Genomic DNA, 17544 nt, shown 5'->3' with positions numbered 1-17544 from the left:
ACTTTTTCACCAACGATCGCACCAAGTACATGCAGGGACGAATGTTTCTCCTTCTTGTTTATAGTCTCATTATCATAGTATCAATCTCAATTTGCCTATATCTACAACACTTTGAATTGATTCTGAAGTCGTTTTGTGAAGGTGGGCTCCAGATGCTCCCCCAGGTGTTCTTGAGATGTCGAAAGAGACGTTATTCTCAAGTCTTGTCCTGTCCGGTGGGATAGCAGAAATTTCCCCACTCAAGCCCCTGGATCAATCTGAGGACAGGGTGTGATCCGCCAACCTGATGCAAGCACGGTCAAACCCTGCCAAGAACTCCAGTCTCCTCAATAAGCTTCAGACTCTCCTAACCGTATCGAGGTGCCTGCCAACACCCTAAGTAATTAAGCTCACACCGTTATCTGACTGTTCACCAATCTCAGTCTTGGAAACATTTGGGTTGTGGAAGATCTGCGCTGGGTGGATATACTTGCAGGGTCGCAGAGGTGCTGTTTTGGGGAAATCCCACCAATCTTGGCCAGGCCCGGAACACAGCCCGAGAGGCCCATCGTTTATATCGAACAAAGCCACTGCCAGTCAGCGACGAGAGCGGATATGGATGCCAAGAAAAGGCCAATCGCAGGTGTGGACTTGTGATCGAGTGGAACGACAAAGGCGTGAACTCGGACTCTGGACAAGAACGAAATGGGCAAGGAACGGTGTTTGCAACGAGCCAAGACATCGCAGGGGAGTCCACCAACCAGGAGAAATTCTGCGCTGTTCGAGAATTATAAAAGATGTGGTGAAGAACGACATCAAGAATTGTTGATAGTTCTTCAGAGCAGGTCCTCATTTGTTTTGAATTGTTTTCATTCTTTTCTTAAACCGCATTTCAAGATGAAGGTTACTTCGGCAACTGCTGTTTCCGCGCTGGTCGCGACCGCGTCGGCCCACGGATTCGTCCAGCAGATCATGCTCGGCGAGAACCTCGTCAACACCTGGAACCCTTACAAAGATCCGTCAAAGAAAGTCGAGAAGATCACCCGCAAGTTCAAAGACAACGGCCCAGTCACCGATGGGCTCTTCGAGGTATGCTCAAACTACCCGCTTGTACTGTACCAACGGACGCTGACTCGTCAACCACATAGACCGACGCCATCACCTGCAACATCGGAAGCGACAAGAACAACGTCCCCGCCACGGTGACTGCCAGTGTTGCTGCTGGAAGCAGTGTCAAGTTCATGTGGACTGAGTGGAAGAGCGACCATCCCGGCCCGAGTAAGTCGTGGATGCCGTACGACCTCGATGAGAACATACAAAGTCTAATACACGGGAAGTCATGACGTATCTTGCCAGCTGCGGTGGCAAGTGCAGCGAGTTTGACGGCAGTACCGGCAATGTCTGGGTCAAGATTGACCAGTCTGGTTATGATGCCAAGGAGGCCATTCCCTGGGCTAGCAAGCGACTGCCAGAGAACAACAGCACCTACACTGTCAAGCTGCCCTCCAAGATTGCTCCCGGCGAGTACATTCTACGGTAAGTAAGACCCCCTCCTCTGCTTCTGGACAATTATCTGACTTTGGTTTTCACAGACACGAAATTCTCGGCCTCCAACGCACGAATACGGACGGAAAGTTAGCGCAATTCTACCCAGGCTGCCACCAGATCACTGTTACTGGGGACGGAACGACCAAGCTCCCCGAAGGAATCGCGCTTCCCGGAGCGTACAAGGCTGATGATACCAAGTCGGTGAGTATCTCCAACCTGTGTGACATCCCTAAGCACGTTAACTGACGACGCTCTAGATCTTTCTTGACTACCGAAAGGTCACTGAGTATACTCCTCCTGGTGGGCCAGTTTGGGGCGATGATGGATGGGCCCAGTAGGCAAAAGCCAGTGTTACGCATTTTCAACCTGTAAATATTTAGCATTTTGCTATCTTGTGAATACACTTATGAACTTGGCTACTGCTGAGATTCCTTGCAACGCGTTACCAAACTTGTCACATGCTGATGGGCATCTAAGCTTTGATTTCATTTGACCTATGTGAAGTTTTGATGAGTATATAAGCTTACCAATGCACAAGATGCCTTCGTATACAGGAAAGTAACTACAGTAACACTGGTAAGTTAATGCTCAATTCCGGGTCCCCAATCTCGTAACAGCTTGTACAAACGAAGACGCCTGTACAACAACCACCAACCCTCCATACGGACTACATTAATGAACTTGACCCTATGGTCAAGCTTGTGCTGTGAATGAAGATCCGATGCTCGCTGCCAATCTGTGAGAGTCCTCTCACTAAGGCTGATTCTCCAACTCGCCGATACAGTCAGTCTCGTGTCCGTTCTCCTAACGTCATAGCGAAAGAAGAATGACATTGGGCCCTGATAGTCCACCTTCGGACACCACACTTCCATTATCCTAAGTTTTGGCATCTGACGAGCAGCCCTTGCCGCTCTTACAAGCAGAACATCTAGATTATCCTTGCCTTGCTCGGTAGTCAAGCACAGGTACATGAGATTTGGCCAGTGTGCGTAGTCAAGGGAGCGGCTTAGACCTTGTGCCATGCTCTCATGACACTTGAAGAATTGCGCAGCATCGATAACGTTCAATATGACGAAGTTGCGGAGCCGGTAACTTGCCAGAACTGCGACGGAGACCAAACTTTCTGGGACTCTTCTCTGATAGATCCGGCGATCATGATGCTGTGCCTCCCATAAGGATAAGTCCTGGATACTCGGAGATATATAGACTGATCTGAAGAGGCTTGATATAGCCAAGTTGCGTGCGTAGCACTCGCGATCGCGGTACGCAAACGATGACCATACCCAAACTGGCTGGTAGTTTACGTCTCTTATACAAGGCATGCTGGCCAATAGCACGGCCATAGCTGACGCAGACATTTTCCGATGGGATCGTTGGTTCATAGAGAAGCTGGTGATGACTGGAACAGAGGGAATAGATGATGATGGCGAGTTGAAGTTAATGTCAAGGAGGGCTCCCAGTAAACGTTGCTTTGATGCTCTGTCTTGAATCGCGGTGCGGTATCTCCCACATTCTCGATGAGGGTAGTAACTGGGCGAGCTAGCGCTCAACTCAAATGTAAGACCTTGACCTGAGGCATCTTGCTTCCATCTCGACAGGACTGTGAAGAGGTTGAGTATTGCGCCAGAAAATACCTTTATGCTTGCCTTTTTCGTGAATTCATCTTCGAACTCGTTTCCCTCTCGTCTGGAGCAACAAGCCAAATGCACGTGGAGAGAAATCTTTCTGACCAGCTTCTGTCGACCATTCACGACGACATACTTGAGCTGCCGGATATCTGGGCCGGGAATCTGGAGGCTCAGGCGCTCGAAAGTATCTGGCTCAAAGAAATGTTGCCATTCCCGAGAAACGTGGGCCCATGCAGAGAATCTTTGTTTTGGGTCGGCTTGCTTTCGAAGATCTTCCAGGATGTGATGTCGTAACTCGTATGGCAGGGTTTGGAATCCCCATTGATATTGATTTCGCGCCGAGTGCGACTTTCTGCGCGCCATGTCCGGTGAAACTGAGAATTGGTTCGAACTTGGGGTAGAAAAACGTTGGCGATAATTAAGCAAAATGAATGTTCTTATACACGGTAGGCAACGAAAAACAGGAATGACTCACTCATCAGGAATAGTCATCGGAGTTCTAATTTTGTAGATGGATCAAAAGGTCGACCATGAATGCTCTAAATATACCCGTCTAGGTAGTTGACCGAATATGCACCTTTGTGGTCACATCCGACGCCCTCCCTAAAAAGTCTTCAATTAGATCCCACATAGCGACTGGATTAGTGTACATAACAAAATGACCACTCTTGGGAATCTCCGCTAGTTCAACGCCGGCTTTGGCAATGGCGGGAAGATACGACAACGTTGCGTGCTGCACCCCGAACATGAACATTCTAGGGCACGCCAAGCCCTTGAAGATCTCCATCAAATCTCCGTTGTCCGAGTACTCCACCATACTCTCAAACGTAGGACGAATAGCCTCAGTTCTGACCTTGGCTCTGAAGGCAGCGGCGTAGACTCCGTTGCCGAAGAAGGCAGACTGCCGCGTGCGCTCCATGAATTCTGTGACGAACATCTCGGGATCTTCCGCGGGAAAGTCGAGGATCTGCCTGCTCAGGAAGCAATCTTCGGGAGCGAGGTTTCCCTTGATGTTGGTGAAGCTCAGTACCGAGCCTGGGTTCCGCTGGGCGAGGAGTAAGGCCGTTAGGCCCCCCATGGAATGGCCGACGAGGTGGTATTTCTTGACGCCATAGGTCTTCAAGACTGCTTCAGCGACGGCGACAAGAAAGGGCATCGAGAGCGCAGAGTAGTCCGCGATAGTGGAGGAACCGCTGCCTGGTGCATCGTATGCAATGATTGGGTACTTGGAGAGTGACGGGTGGAGGCTGATGTCGGTGTAATCTTCCTTGGTGCTACCGAAGCCGTGAAGGAAGAGAATTGGATCCGCAGAACCATCACAGCGTACGGTAGAGACTGAGATGGCAGTACCGTTTACTGTGAGCGGAATCTGTTCCCAGTTGAGGTTTTGGCTTGGCTGAGCGCCGTTGCTTCGTGCTGGTGTAGTGGCCATTATCAAAACGAAATTGGGCGACTATGGGTTCAATCGAATAGTGTAAGCTGATGTGACTGTCTAAAAACCCAAAATTTAAGACGGAATTAGCAACTCTTAAAAGCCAGCCGCTGCGGGAGAATCTTGTAAGTCGCCGTCTTGCTTCCCGTCCGGCCGACAATTCTTCGGCGCCGTGTTTGACTCGGAAGGTCCGCCGATGTGGGTCCACTAGCGAGGATGGATGCCGAAGGGCTCGGCCATCGTGGGATTTGGCCGTCGGCAATGCTTCATTTTGACCGAGCAGGCGCTTACCAAAGCCGTTACCCCATTTCGTACCTTTTGGATGCAGATTATCTAGCCAGTGTTTTTCATGGTCTTACAAGATTGCGATCTATCGGCACCAGCTTCCATAAGATGGCGCAGCATTCACGTTCTCACGAAGCCTGGCTTCTCGATTATCGGCTTGCATCATGCGTCAAACCCTGAACCGATCCTTCTTACTCATTTCGTAGGAGGCTGAGTCGCTAGTGTCTCCCATTCAAAGGAACCCAGCGGTAGTGACTGCGCCGTAAGAACTAGCACTGCGATTACTCTGATTTGCTTCACCTGAGTTCACCGCACAGGTAGCCGTTCCAAACTGTTTGGCGAAATGACTTCAGCCCAGGCTGCCGCGTCGGTGGTACAGATGCTCCCATCTTTGCCCCAAGCTCTGCTAAGCCGCTGCCAAAAACCGGACCGGCTTGGCTCGAGCTTCAGAGCGAACCATCAGCAAAGCTCGGTAATGCAGACGACACAAGGGATCTTCGATGCGCCCGATGGCTGTCAGAAAAAGAGCTTGCCAACTTTACTGGTATTTGACATTCAACGGCCGGCCGTTCGGCAGACTTTCAAACAACGCAAACCCTGGATGTCGGAATGGAAACATCGGCCCGCGTGGGATCTGTAACAGTCAGCCACGAACCCCTGAATATCAGGGGCAGACCCTCTGCAGTGCCGGTCGCTTGGATGGGGGAATTGATGAGCAAACGAAGCTTGATTTCAGTATCCAGCTGCCCTCGTCGTTGACTCGTTGCTTCCGTCAGCTCTCCGCGTCAATGGCCACGGTCCAGCCTCTTTGCAATGGTCAAACGGCGCCCACTGTCAGAGATGGGAGACAACAATGATGGGCGAGGCGTGGAGATTGGAGATTGGAGAGACCCGGTCATCCCACGCGAACCCTTGCCAAGGGCGGCTCAACGGGGCACCACGTCAGGGGTCTATCACTAAAATAAGAGTCTGACATCAGGGTGAAAGGGGAGAAGATGTGCACGTTGGACGGGGCCCCCTATTCCTCGGGTTCCGGGCGATGATTGTTCGATTGAGAGTCTAGAATCTGTGCGACGACGGTGGTGCATCCCATCTCTTCAGACGGGTGTCATCCGAACAGCACGGGAAGATGCAGTGAAGTGCGCATTCTGCAGCGAACCCGTTTGCCATTTAGTGTTCTGTGACTCGTGTGTTTGCACCATGAACAGTTCGCTTTCGCCAACGAACATTGCGGTCGAAGACGAACTGCCGCCGCATGAAGTTGTTCTCAACCTGTAACTCACCATCGCCATCACAGCCCGTGTAATCCAAACAGTGCACTGAGATTGGCTCACGACATACCCAAGTGGTCCTCCCCGGAGCCGTATCCGCCAAGGATGGACCGCGCGGCATCGAGGCAGTGTCGACGACGAAGAAAAAAGACTGGAGCTCCCAAGCTGCTGATCGCACAACACCACTCGCAGCAGTCAGCAGAAGCCAAGCCCAAGTCGCACTCGCCATCGGCTGAGCCCAGTCAGTCGTATTAGCCAGGTGCGTTTCCTAGATCCTTGGCTCGGGCGCACCCTGGTGAACCACCGTCTCGTATTTCTCTGGGCGGCGGTTTCCTTGCGTCTTCGTTTCGGCGTCGGAGTTGGGTGTGGCTGGGCTCAAAAGGTGGGAGAAGATAGGTGACGGGAGCGAGAGATTACCAGCAACAGCGGCCTTGTTTCTGGTTTATTACTCCCCCGTACCCGCCGCCGTCGTCTCGTTGCCGATTGCTTCTTTCCCAGTTTCCCCTCGATTCGACCACCACGAATAAGATTGATACCCGCAAGCACCACTTTTTGCCCTGCTCGCCTTCCAAGTCGTGTGTAATTGCTCTCTTGGTTTCATTTCGTTATTCCGTCGTGCCATCCCGCGAATCTCTGCCACGTGTTGTCCACCTACACCAACGCCAATCCCAACCTCTACCCCAAGACGATATCGTTGATCACCGCACTGAACAACAAAAGACCCCCTCGATCATCGATAGCCGATTCCAGAACCAACAAACCAAACATCCAGACCAACACCCGCCAAGATGAAGTACACCGTCGCACTCAGCATCTTCACCGGCCTCGTCGCCGCGCAGTCCGCCACCACGACCGCCGCCTCGTCCAGCTCAACAGACCTCGCAGGCCTCGTCGCCCAGCTTCCCTCATGCGCAACCAGCTGTCTCACCAAAGCCGCCTCGACCATCGGATGCTCCGCGACCGACTTCACATGTCTCTGCAACAGCAAGGACACTCTTACGTCCAGCTTGACGACCTGCATCCTCACTGCCGGATGCTCCACAACTGAGATTGCCAGTAAGTCTTCCGTCCGAAAACCGTGTAGATATCCAGAATAGTGCATGGCTAACTGGATGTTTTACAGCCGCCGCCAAGGTCGCCCCGCAAATCTGCAGCTACGTCGAAGCCAACCCCGACTCCTCCGCCATCGCCTCCGCCTCGAACCTCCTCAGCGGCGCCCTCGCGACTGCGTCTGCAACCGCGACCGCTAGCTCCGCGTCCCCGGCCACCGCCACGACCGCCGCCGCCGTGCGCCCGGAGATGGGCTTCGGCATGATCGGCGCCGCCATGCTCGGTGCCGCGATGCTTTAAACGGTGAGAAGTGCAGAAACATTATGTTTACATGGGTCGCTGGCGTTTTGGGACTGCTTGTTACCACTGGGGCACGGGTCATCGGTCGCATTTGACTTTAGACGGGCACGAAGCCCTCTTAGACGTTCTCTTCATGACTCTTGAGCTTTGGTGGGGTTTGACGAGGTTTTGGGCGATTGGTAGCACCGCTTTAGGTCGCTGTTCTCTTCGAAGTTCTTCACGTGGGATTGCGTTGGCGCGTCCGCACTACATACCCTTACTAGCATCAATTTGCAGATTTGTTGGTGCTGTCTTTTCATCATCTAGTCAATGCATACACATGCTTCGTGACAGTCCCCGTCAAAATGTTGTGACTATTCTACAAGAGTTCAGCTCTTCAGGTGGATAGTGACATATAATGACAGCTATGAGAACGACGAGGATGACGAAATAATAGCAACAATGGCGGGGACGGTAGAAAGCTTTCTCATACTGACGAGAAGTGCTGGTACCGCTTTCCCCACAAACATCCTGAACAACGCAAGACTGAAAATAGATCTTTCAACTCGGCTAATCTAGATCTAGAGGGTGTTCTTATGTGCCTCTGTTCTAACGCTTCCATGCTTGCGAGATATGCGCATCAAGCTCCGGCTTCCCAGCGAGCCTTCAATTTATCAATCATCATGCGAACAAACGCCACATCTGTAACATCAGGCAAACTTCTCAACGTCGGGCTGTCCTTCTTGCTCTCTTCCGTCAAGTATTCCAGCCCGCCCTTGAAGGTGCTGGCCTTGCTGCCGTACTTGCTCTCGAACCAGTCTAGCAGCTTGATGGGCGGGTTCTTCTTCGGGTCTCTTTCTGAGCTTCGTAATCTCTCCATCCATTGGTCTGTTGGTAGCGCCTCGAAATCTAAACCAGCCTTGGCCAGTGACGGGAGCATCTGCTTGGTCCAGTGGAAGCGGGTCGGGTTGAGGACGTGGTACACGAGATCTGCGTCGGAGTCTCGTCGGGCGACCTCTTCATCTGACTTGCTCCTGTCGGCGTTTGTCATGTCGAGGATTATAGCCGCAGCTAAGTCAACCGGTAACCACGACATTTCCTGGAACCGAATTAGCAATCAATCGCAGCGTGAGAACTTCGGAATAGCTCACCTCTTCAAGCTTGGGTAATGCCCCCAGCGTCGCAGCAGTCTGAATCATCAACGGAATCCCCTCCGTCGTATTCCACTCTCCGACCTTGCTGTCTCCAACCAACTGCCCAATCCTCAACACTCGCGCAGCAGCACCGGCATTCTTACTCGCATTCCGCGTGATGTGCTCAGAGACGTACTTGGACCTAGCGTATCCCGTGCCCTGGGCGTTCTTCGGCGTCGGCACAGGGCCTTCCTCCACCGTGCCCGGCCTCGGCGTGCCGCCGGCCGAGGAGACGGACGAGCAGAAGAAGAAGCGCGCCGGCGAGGGCGTGTCGACGGATTGGCAGAGCTGGATGAGGTTGTAGACTGCCTTGATATGCTGGTCCTCGAAGCTCTGCACGGGGATGTTGAAGTTGACGGCCCAGGCGCTGTGGATCACGAGGGTGAGGTTGGACTTGAGGTCCGCGAGACGGGACGGGGCGAGTCCGAAGTCTGGGGCGCCAAGGTCGGCCGAAAGAGGCACGATCTTGGCCTCTTGGTCGGGTGTGAGGGTGATGCCGCGGGAGGTGAGAGAGGTTGAGACGCGGGTTGCTGCGGCGGCGTCGTTGGGAGCGCGGACGGCGGCGTAGACTTGGGCAATGTTTGGGAGGGATGTGAGCTGGGCTAAGATATGGGCTCCTAGACCGCCTGTGACGCCGGTGACGAGCTTTGGAGGATCTTAGTGAAGGTCTCTAAATTTGAAGAAAGAAACTTACGACAAGGTCCTTCCCAGGCTTGGGAGCTGACCCTGGGACATGTATCTTGAAAGAGGAGTATTTCGCAATCAGCTCCTCCATCTTTTCCAACTCATCCTTGACAGCATCTTCTCTGCCACTCTTCAACCCTTCGAGGTGGCGAGCAAGTTGCTTAATGTTGCCAGTCTCGTACAGCACGTTCTGGCCGAGCTGCCCTTGTCGGCCGCCCAAATCGAGCTTTCTCTTGATCAGACTCCACGTCTGGATGCACAGCAAACTGTCGATACCGGAGGCGAAAAAGTCCGCCTCTACCGATGAGAGAGCATTCTCAGACTTCTCGTTGAGTTGTTGGAAAAGCCAGTTCTCGAGGTCCGCGCCTTCCAGAGAGAGCGAACTGCCCTTGTCGTTGTCGTTCTCGTACCCGTCGTACGCGGCCTGGATCTCCTTCTCAAACTTTCGGTAAAAAGGCACCCGGATAAAGGTCCCCTTATCCGTCTTGGGGTACTCGGCATCAGACGGCAGTATGACGACGAGCTCTTTCGGAATACGTGAAAATGACTCGGCTTGGGCGTTGGCAGCTTCAACAGCAGGCCAAATCTCCTCGAGAAATTGCTCGTCAGGCATGTCGGCCACACTATCAGCCTTAACAATCAGAACACCAGGATAGTCCCGCTGCTCTCCAAAGACGATGGCCTCCTTGACGATCTGCTCCAGGCGGATGCGTCCCTCGATGGGGATGGGCAGGACCTTCTCGCCGTTGATGAGGGTGAACCGGTCGTCGAGGCGGCTGATGTACTTCCACATATCCGGCTGTGTGGGGTGGCGCGTGAAGAGGTCCCTGGTGCGGAAGGAGTTTGGCGGGTCGTTCGAGTTGTTGGTGCTCTTGGAGGGCCAGCCGTCGAGGCAGACGCACTCGAAGATGCCGGGGGAGATTTCGTCCATGAGGATGTAGGGCTTGGCGACGGCGAGGGGACGCATGTAGTTCCATGCCTTATCGCCCGCTGGGCGGACGGAGTTCATGATTCTGCCGATCTCGGTGCTGTGTTGTTAGTACGTCGTAGGAGCGGAGAAGAAGAGATTCACTTACCAGCCGTAATTGCCCACGAGGTAGACACCCTTGCTCACTAACAGGTCACCGAGGTCATCTGGACAACTACTGCCACCGAAGAGCACCAGTTTCACATTCGCGAGTGCCTTAATGCCTTCTTCCGTCTCTGCGAGAAGCTTGACCACGTACGGCACCACGTGGAAGACGCCGGGCTTGACGTAATCAAGCATCTTGATGAGATTCTGACTCGTCAGGGGAATGCTGTAGTTACCCATGTAAATTGGCAGCTTGGAGTACATGGACCTGAAAATCTCGTAGAAGCCATGGCTGTGAAATAGAGGCGAGCAGATGAAAGCCCGCAGGCCCATGTTCGTCATGGAGGCACCGATGACACTGCGATGCGTGAGGTAGATCGGCTTCGGGAGCCCCGTTGAGCCGGATGAGTGGATGATGGCCATGATCTTCTTGTTCTCCTTCTCCGGATCATAAGATCGTGTGAAGCGGGGGGCGTCTTTGCCATAGTAATCCGAGTGTTGGATGAGCGGCAGAACCTCGAGTTGGCGCTGCTTCTGAACTTCTGACAAGACAGGGTGGAAGTTTGGCGTTGTTAACATGGACTTGCAGTTCGCTAGGTCGCAGAGGCGAGTGATTGCCGGGCTTGCGAGACGGGTTGAGATGAGAAATGCCGCGCAGCCCAGACGGTTGAGCGCCATGATAGTAATTGCGACATGGAGTCCCGATTGCGCAAGGATGCCTACTGCCGGGGACTGTTCTAACGCTGGGTCCTGCTCGTCGTCAGTAAAGGTAAGCGTAAGGGTGTCGAGATGACCTACTGCCGGAGAAATACCAAGTTCCTGAAGCCTCTGTACCGCCGCATCGACATATCTGTCTATGGCGCGAAAGCTGTGCTCTTCAAAATCCAATAGTCCTTCTTTGGGATATCCGATGGCAACCGCATCGGGGATCTCCAGCGCGCGGCGGCGGACAAGCTCGTCGACGGTGTAGAGGGGTCGGTCGAGCTCCGACACTGTCAACTTTGACGCCGTTGTGGTTGTTTGCGTCGCCATGGTGAAGATACTTGCAGGATAAACTCTACAAGGGATGCGGTGTAGGATGTCGAGAGGTGAAGATGGTCGAGCCCAATTTATGTAGTTGGCTCCCCCCACCCGGTCGGCAGCACGTATCCGTTGCAATTCCGTCCCCGCCGCATGCAAGGGCATGCTTGGCGCTCCGGGCCCGGGGCGAACCCCGCGTTTCCCGCATGACGTTTTTTCTGCCCTACAATGGATCTGCGATCGGGGAAGTTTGCTGATGTTCGTAGCTACGAGCGTCTGTTACCGTTCCGGTGGGATGATTGTTATTTCCGGTCACTGAGGTCCCTGGATAGACAGCGGCCACGAGGTGTTGCGGAAACCCCTCCGTGAGAGTTGTGGATTTGCCGGCTACAGATGGGTCCACTCCTACGGATTCTCCCACTTCAATTTAGTCCAGATGTTTGAAGATATGATTGGGGAGAACTCAAAGTATCCAGAGAGATGGATCTCGAGGAGGGATGAGGGGGCCTTGCGTAGCCAATCATAATTCGCCCAGCGGTTTGTCGGCTGTTTCGCTTACTTCCCGGAAACAAGAACAAGTTGTCAGGCTCTGTTTTCCGGATGAACAAGAGGCCAATGACAACGAGGATTCAGCTTATCGGACCCATGCTTGTGCATGTCACTGAAGCCGTCGTGCATAGCCGTCAGGATAGCTCCGTTGGTTTAAATGGCTTTCATGGCCCCGAGGTTTGGAGCATTACAAAGGCAGGCAACCCCTCGTTTGCGGTTACAGACGGCGCTATTTCGTCGGCTGCAGATGGAGTGTGCCAACATACCTACTGCCACCAAGACTTTGGCCCGCCATCATGCCTTCGCTAGCAAGCATCCTTCGATGGGTCCAATCTACCCCACGGGGAAGCCAAGATTTCATGTATATACCCCGGATTCAGAAGTTCTCGCTACCCCAGACTTGCCCACTTGCGGCGGTGATTTTACCTACACCTGGGAGAAAGCCTCGTATGAGGTGAACTTGATTCGTGCAATATTGCGAACATTCGCTTTGGATGACTGAGAATAGGAATTTGGTCTAAGACGTATCCGTCCGTCTTTAAGCGTCTGTAGCAGCGCCGCGCGCGTGGGCGAAATGACTTAAAACGTCTTCCCAGTTCCGTAATTCAACATGATAATCACCTTATGGACATTCTGTCCCGGTTGTTTTCGTGTAAGCATCGACGAAATTCCCAAACCCTCATCATCATGGCTGTCAGTCAACAACCTCAGGTGGATCCGCACAAGGACCCAGAAACTTGCGTCGTTGACCATGTCGACGATCAAGAAGACCTGAAACCCGTTGATGAGAGAAGACAACCTGACAAGTTCGGATCTGTCGACAAGGTCGATCCCAAAGAAATTGCTCTTGTGAAGAAGCTCGATTTGTACCTCATGGTATGTCTTTCCTGGAGACATAGGTTATCTTGACTACAATTCGCTAACTCTCCCTCCGCAGCCGATTCTATGGGTCATGTACTTTCTTGTAAGAGAACATTGAGAAAATCTCTTTGACATTGGATTATCTAATGCTTCATAGAACTTCCTAGACCGAAACGCCATCGTCAACGGAAAGCTTAATAATCTTGATAAGGATCTCAATATGGTCGGTTCTCAATACAACACATGCGTCAGCATCTTCTTCGTGGGGTAAGCTCTTGCAGAGAAGAAATGACAGTACGATGATTGACAAGATGATTCAGATACATCACCGGGCAGATTCCCTCCAACATGCTCGTCACCCGCGTTGAGCCCGCCTGGTATATTTCGGGGTGGATGATGGCCTGGGCCGTTGTGTCGACTCTCATTTGCATTGTCAAAGACTACCATGGCATGCTGGCTTGCAGGTATGACTACTATGTCCACTACCCTTTCGGTCTTCGTGATAGCTGACTCTGCATATACGGCCAGACTCATCCTTGGGATCACCGAAGCGCCCTTCTATTCCGGGGCTTGCTACATGGTTAGTCTGTTCTACACAAGAAAAGAGACTGCAACTCGATTGGCTGTGTTTTATACTGGAAATCTCCTTGCAAGCTCGTTCTCAGGTTTGATCGCGGCTGGTGTCTTCGCTGGCCTTGACGGGAAACACGGCCTCGCTGTTTGGAGATGGTTGTTCTTGATACAAGGAGTTGTCACTGGTACGCTATAACGACCACCATCTTGTTATGTATGAGTCTGCTAACATCTTTGGCAGTTGGCGTGGCAGCCGTCGCCTTCTTCCTATTACCCAACGCTCCCCTCGAGACCCGATGGCTTACGCCAGAGCAGCGACAACTAGCCCATGACCGCGTCGCTAAAGACACCACAGAAAAGCGTCAGGCGACAAGCACATGGTCCGGTCTGTGGGAAGCCGCTGCAGACTATCGCACTTGGGTATTTGCTCTTATGGGAAATCTCCATCTATCCGCCAACGGCTTCAAGAATTACATGCCGACGGCGGTCAAGTCTCTCGGCTTCAATACAACCATCACGCTCGTACTCACATGCCCGCCCTACCTGATCGCCGGTGCAGCATCTGTGTTGGTGTCCTGGTCTTCTGGGAGATACAACGAGCGAACTTGGCATATTACCGTTTCCAATATAGTGGCGAGCATCGGCTTTGCCGTCACGACGAGCACGATGAACATTGGTGCACGGTACTTTGCCATGGTCCTGTTTGTTGGTGCCACGTACGGCGTGAACAACATTAACGTCGCATGGACGGCCGCTACTGTTGGCCAAACGGACGAGAAGAAGGCGGCTGCGATTGCGATGGTCAATACACTAGGCAACCTGTCATTCGTATACACACCCTATCTCTGGCCCGACAGCGACAGCCCGCTTTTTAGGAAGGCAATGATTGCGAGCATTGGCTTTTCGATGGGCGTCGTAATGACGGCGTGGCTGATGAAATCCATCTTGGTACGAATGAACAGACAAATAAGAACTACGCAGGAGGAGGCCACGAACTTCTACGCCTACTAGGTCGCAAACACAGTCTTTGCTACTGTGGCGCCGCGTTGATATTGATGAGGTTTGCTAAGAAAGTGGAGCGATCAACAGCAGCATCCTACCGCTGTGTGGAATAGGCAGGAAGGTTTTGAGATTTTCTGGCAAAGTTGAACCTGATTAGCTGAAAATGAAAAAGGACCTCTAACTTCAATACGTGAATTTTTGTTTCCGGCTTGAATTCAAGTTTGGGGCGCGCTGGCTTTCGGAGAAACATCCTGCAAACGCGCATACCTTATTGTAAGGAAGCCACGATCACTTCGGAGAACCCGAGTTGAGAATACATATTATGAATTACTAATTCTGCCCGAAAGCTATTACTTTCTGTAACCAATCCATACTTTGTTTACACCCTCAGTGCTACGAGGCGAGGATACCCCCGAATCACGACTTGGTGCTGCACAACACGGGATTGATTCTTGGATACATCGCTAAGCGCTCCGTTGGTCACCATGGAGCCATGCAATCCAACTTTGCACTCAAAGGCCCCCCTTAATAATGGCTCGGAGCCAAATTCTCACTTTCGGTTTACAGACTTACCAACAGAACTTCGTTGTTTGATATTGGAGCATATTCTGGACGACGTTGATGAAGAGTCCGACCTCGATGAGGAGTCCGACCTTGATGAGGAGTCCAACGCCGCCGAGGATCCGGATGTCGATGGCGCGGATGAGGTACCCAACCTTGATGAGGAATCCAATATTGATGAGGAGTCTTCTCCAAAGCCGAAGATCGTCGAAATCATTGGAAAGCTCAACGACGTGCTTGTGCAGACTCATAAAATGTCTGCGCTATTAAACGGCATGCTTGCGCTGGGCATCAACGTAGGTGCGACGCACGACGTTATAGCGCTAAACAACGACTTGCTTGCGCGAACCAACGACTGGTATGCGCGAGCTAACGACATGTTTGCGCGAGCTGACAACACGAATGCGGTGCCCGACAATCTTGCCCCGGAAGTTGAGCTGGAATACCCGCAAGCCAACATGCTTGCGGAGCCCGAGCTGGTTCCCAAGCCTCAAAAGTTGTCAACTTTGGCGTGCGTGTCCAAGGAATGGCAGCGATTCTTCGAGGAGTACACGTTCAACAGCCTGGACGTCACGTTAACCAATTCTCCAGCTGAAATTGAGGCTCTCGGAGAGATGGTGAAGGGCTACCGCAGGACTTTTGTTGAAGAAATTGTACTCAATATCGAGCTTCCGGGAAACTCTTCAGGCGACGTCCAGGTCGAGACCGAAAAGGAGATTCGGAGGAACAATGCTCTTTTCACGATGGCCGTGTTTTCGCTCTTTAAAGTTTTGGCAAACTGGACCGGCCCAGAGCATGACCATGGTTTGGCGCTTCGTATTAACGTCATGTCCGCGGACGATGTTGAAGACTGGCCCCCAAGGGTGCAAGGTAGTCTGCTAGATTTCAAACTGAAAAAGCTGCCGCTAGTTCCTATTGTGGATGAGCTTTTGTGGATATTCCATTCTGAATCAACGCGAAGCGCTTCAGCAAATGCTATGAGCATCCTGCTCAAGAGCATGAACCACCTGACAAGAGTGGTATATCACCCACATTGCTCGCAACTCGGAGAAGACCAGTCTTTGCGAGACGACGCCTTTTTGGCCTTATTCCAAAAACACAGGGGTTGGGTCAAACGCATGGTGGTCAGAGAATCCGCATACCTCTTAGAGGAGGACAATCCGTACACGGAGAAGAGGGAGGATCTTGCACTCGCCTGTTTCCACGCGAGTCTCCATCTCGAGTCCTTGATTACATCACGAGTAGTTGATGCGTTCGACTTTTTCCGTTGCACGGGGGATTTGGGAATACCCAACGAGTCTCTCAGACAAGCCTGGCCTGAGCTGAATCAACTTGTCTTATCTTGCAATTTGTCAAATTCATCATCTGACGAGGACATGATGGATACCGTTCTTCTCGCAGCTGGAAAGGCCGCAATGCGAATGCCTAAATTGGAGAAGATGATCATATGGTCATGGGACGCAGAAAACTATGTCGGATTCTTTTTTGGGTATGGGCTTCGCTGCAGTAAGCTATATCCAGCTTTCATTGATATCCGGACAACATGGAGGTCTGCACTCAATCCAGAAGTTGTGAGATGCTGGGAGGACGCAGTGACGGAAAATACGAGCTATGAGCTCACCGTCCAACCACAGCGCCTTGACTGGCGGGATAAGCACTTTGTCGATGCGTTGCTCGAAAATTTAGAGACATCTAATTCAATCCTTTTTCCTTAAACGAGTAGATAGAAATACATAAAACCTCTGGTGTTGTCCTATCTCTGATGCACCTAACTCTTAGTCCGGCTGAATTGCCTTGCCTGTCAACCTTCTCGCGGCAGAAATCCGCACGAAAATGAACGGGCGTCTCTTGCGTTCCAACATTGAATACCCTCATTTACCTACGGTCCTGGATTTGTTCATGAGCTTCCCAATCGCTGCTTTACTCGACAAGCGCCATACTGCATGGTTCCATGTTTAGGGCTTAAGGTACGTTATCCACATCATGCAGGCTTTTGAACCTCAAAATCAAAGTGTGTAGCGATAGGCTGGGTGACGATGGCCGAGAAGATGGACTCGATCGCCAATCAGCCGGCTATCCCGATCACCCCTTTCCCGTTTCATGTTCTCCCACCTGCAGTACAACATCTGAATGCAGACAGTAGCAAAGCATAGAATTAGAGAGCCGATGCAGACAGAATGACCCAAGATGTAATCCGGACTAGACATCAGATGGTCAATATCACTTGTAGTCTCGGATGCCATCCGATAACTTACGCATTCTTTTGCAGATAGATGAATGTTGCCGGAAAAGCAGCCATATTTGCTAAACCAATGAGGAGTCCCACACCAGTGGCACGAACGTAGTGAGGCGCCAAATTGTTCGAAAGCCAGCCCTAGCCACGTTAGAGATCTCTCGTCGAAGCGGTTATAAACAAGCTTTAGACTTACCATAATCATTGCCGACCCTGGATAGACGCCAGTTGCAACCAAGAATGTCCCGCCATATCTCACTCCGTTTGACTTCGACGCCAAAATCATGACATATCCGCAAAGAGCAACAAGAGTCCCCACAGCCA

General features: G+C 52.1%; 6 protein-coding genes across 6 annotated transcripts; 4 read left to right on the top strand and 2 right to left on the bottom strand.

The window, feature by feature from the left end:
- Positions 1-876: 876 nt before the first annotated feature.
- COL26b_012062 (uncharacterized protein) lies at positions 877-1865 on the top strand (the record flags this gene model as incomplete). The annotated part of the gene is made up of 5 exons (XM_053184714.1): positions 877-1068; positions 1128-1257; positions 1317-1515; positions 1572-1728; positions 1785-1865. 5 exons carry the CDS (start codon positions 877-879, stop codon positions 1863-1865), a joined length of 759 nt encoding a protein of 252 aa, XP_053031344.1.
- A 1843-nt stretch (positions 1866-3708) lies between these two features.
- Positions 3709-4587, bottom strand: COL26b_012061 (uncharacterized protein; the record flags this gene model as incomplete). The annotated part of the gene is made up of 1 exon (XM_053184713.1): positions 3709-4587. One exon carries the CDS (start codon positions 4585-4587, stop codon positions 3709-3711), a length of 879 nt encoding a protein of 292 aa, XP_053031343.1.
- A 2344-nt stretch (positions 4588-6931) lies between these two features.
- On the top strand, positions 6932-7493 carry COL26b_012060 (uncharacterized protein; the record flags this gene model as incomplete). Its single annotated transcript, XM_053184712.1, has 2 exons — positions 6932-7199; positions 7267-7493. 2 exons carry the CDS (start codon positions 6932-6934, stop codon positions 7491-7493), a joined length of 495 nt encoding a protein of 164 aa, XP_053031342.1.
- Positions 7494-8112: 619 nt separating this feature from the next.
- On the bottom strand, positions 8113-11453 carry COL26b_012059 (putative NRPS-like protein biosynthetic cluster; the record flags this gene model as incomplete). The annotated part of the gene is made up of 4 exons (XM_053184711.1): positions 8113-8571; positions 8624-9310; positions 9360-10377; positions 10426-11453. The coding sequence occupies 4 exons, from the start codon at positions 11451-11453 to the stop codon at positions 8113-8115; spliced, it is 3192 nt and encodes a 1063-aa protein (XP_053031341.1).
- A 1224-nt stretch (positions 11454-12677) lies between these two features.
- On the top strand, positions 12678-14435 carry COL26b_012058 (uncharacterized protein; the record flags this gene model as incomplete). Its single annotated transcript, XM_053184710.1, has 5 exons — positions 12678-12866; positions 13009-13118; positions 13172-13315; positions 13380-13431; positions 13740-14435. 5 exons carry the CDS (start codon positions 12678-12680, stop codon positions 14433-14435), a joined length of 1191 nt encoding a protein of 396 aa, XP_053031340.1.
- Positions 14436-14911: 476 nt separating this feature from the next.
- COL26b_012057 (uncharacterized protein) lies at positions 14912-15968 on the top strand (the record flags this gene model as incomplete). The annotated part of the gene is made up of 2 exons (XM_053184709.1): positions 14912-15857; positions 15949-15968. The coding sequence occupies 2 exons, from the start codon at positions 14912-14914 to the stop codon at positions 15966-15968; spliced, it is 966 nt and encodes a 321-aa protein (XP_053031339.1).
- Between the last annotated feature and the right edge of the window lie 1576 nt (positions 15969-17544).

Source organism: Colletotrichum chrysophilum (genome assembly GCF_026319265.1).
Source record: "Colletotrichum chrysophilum strain AFK26 chromosome Unknown scaffold_161, whole genome shotgun sequence".
Lineage (NCBI taxonomy): Eukaryota > Fungi > Ascomycota > Sordariomycetes > Glomerellales > Glomerellaceae > Colletotrichum > Colletotrichum chrysophilum.
The sequence above is the reverse complement of the archived record's forward strand: the minus strand, read 5'-3'. Positions and strand labels throughout refer to the sequence as shown.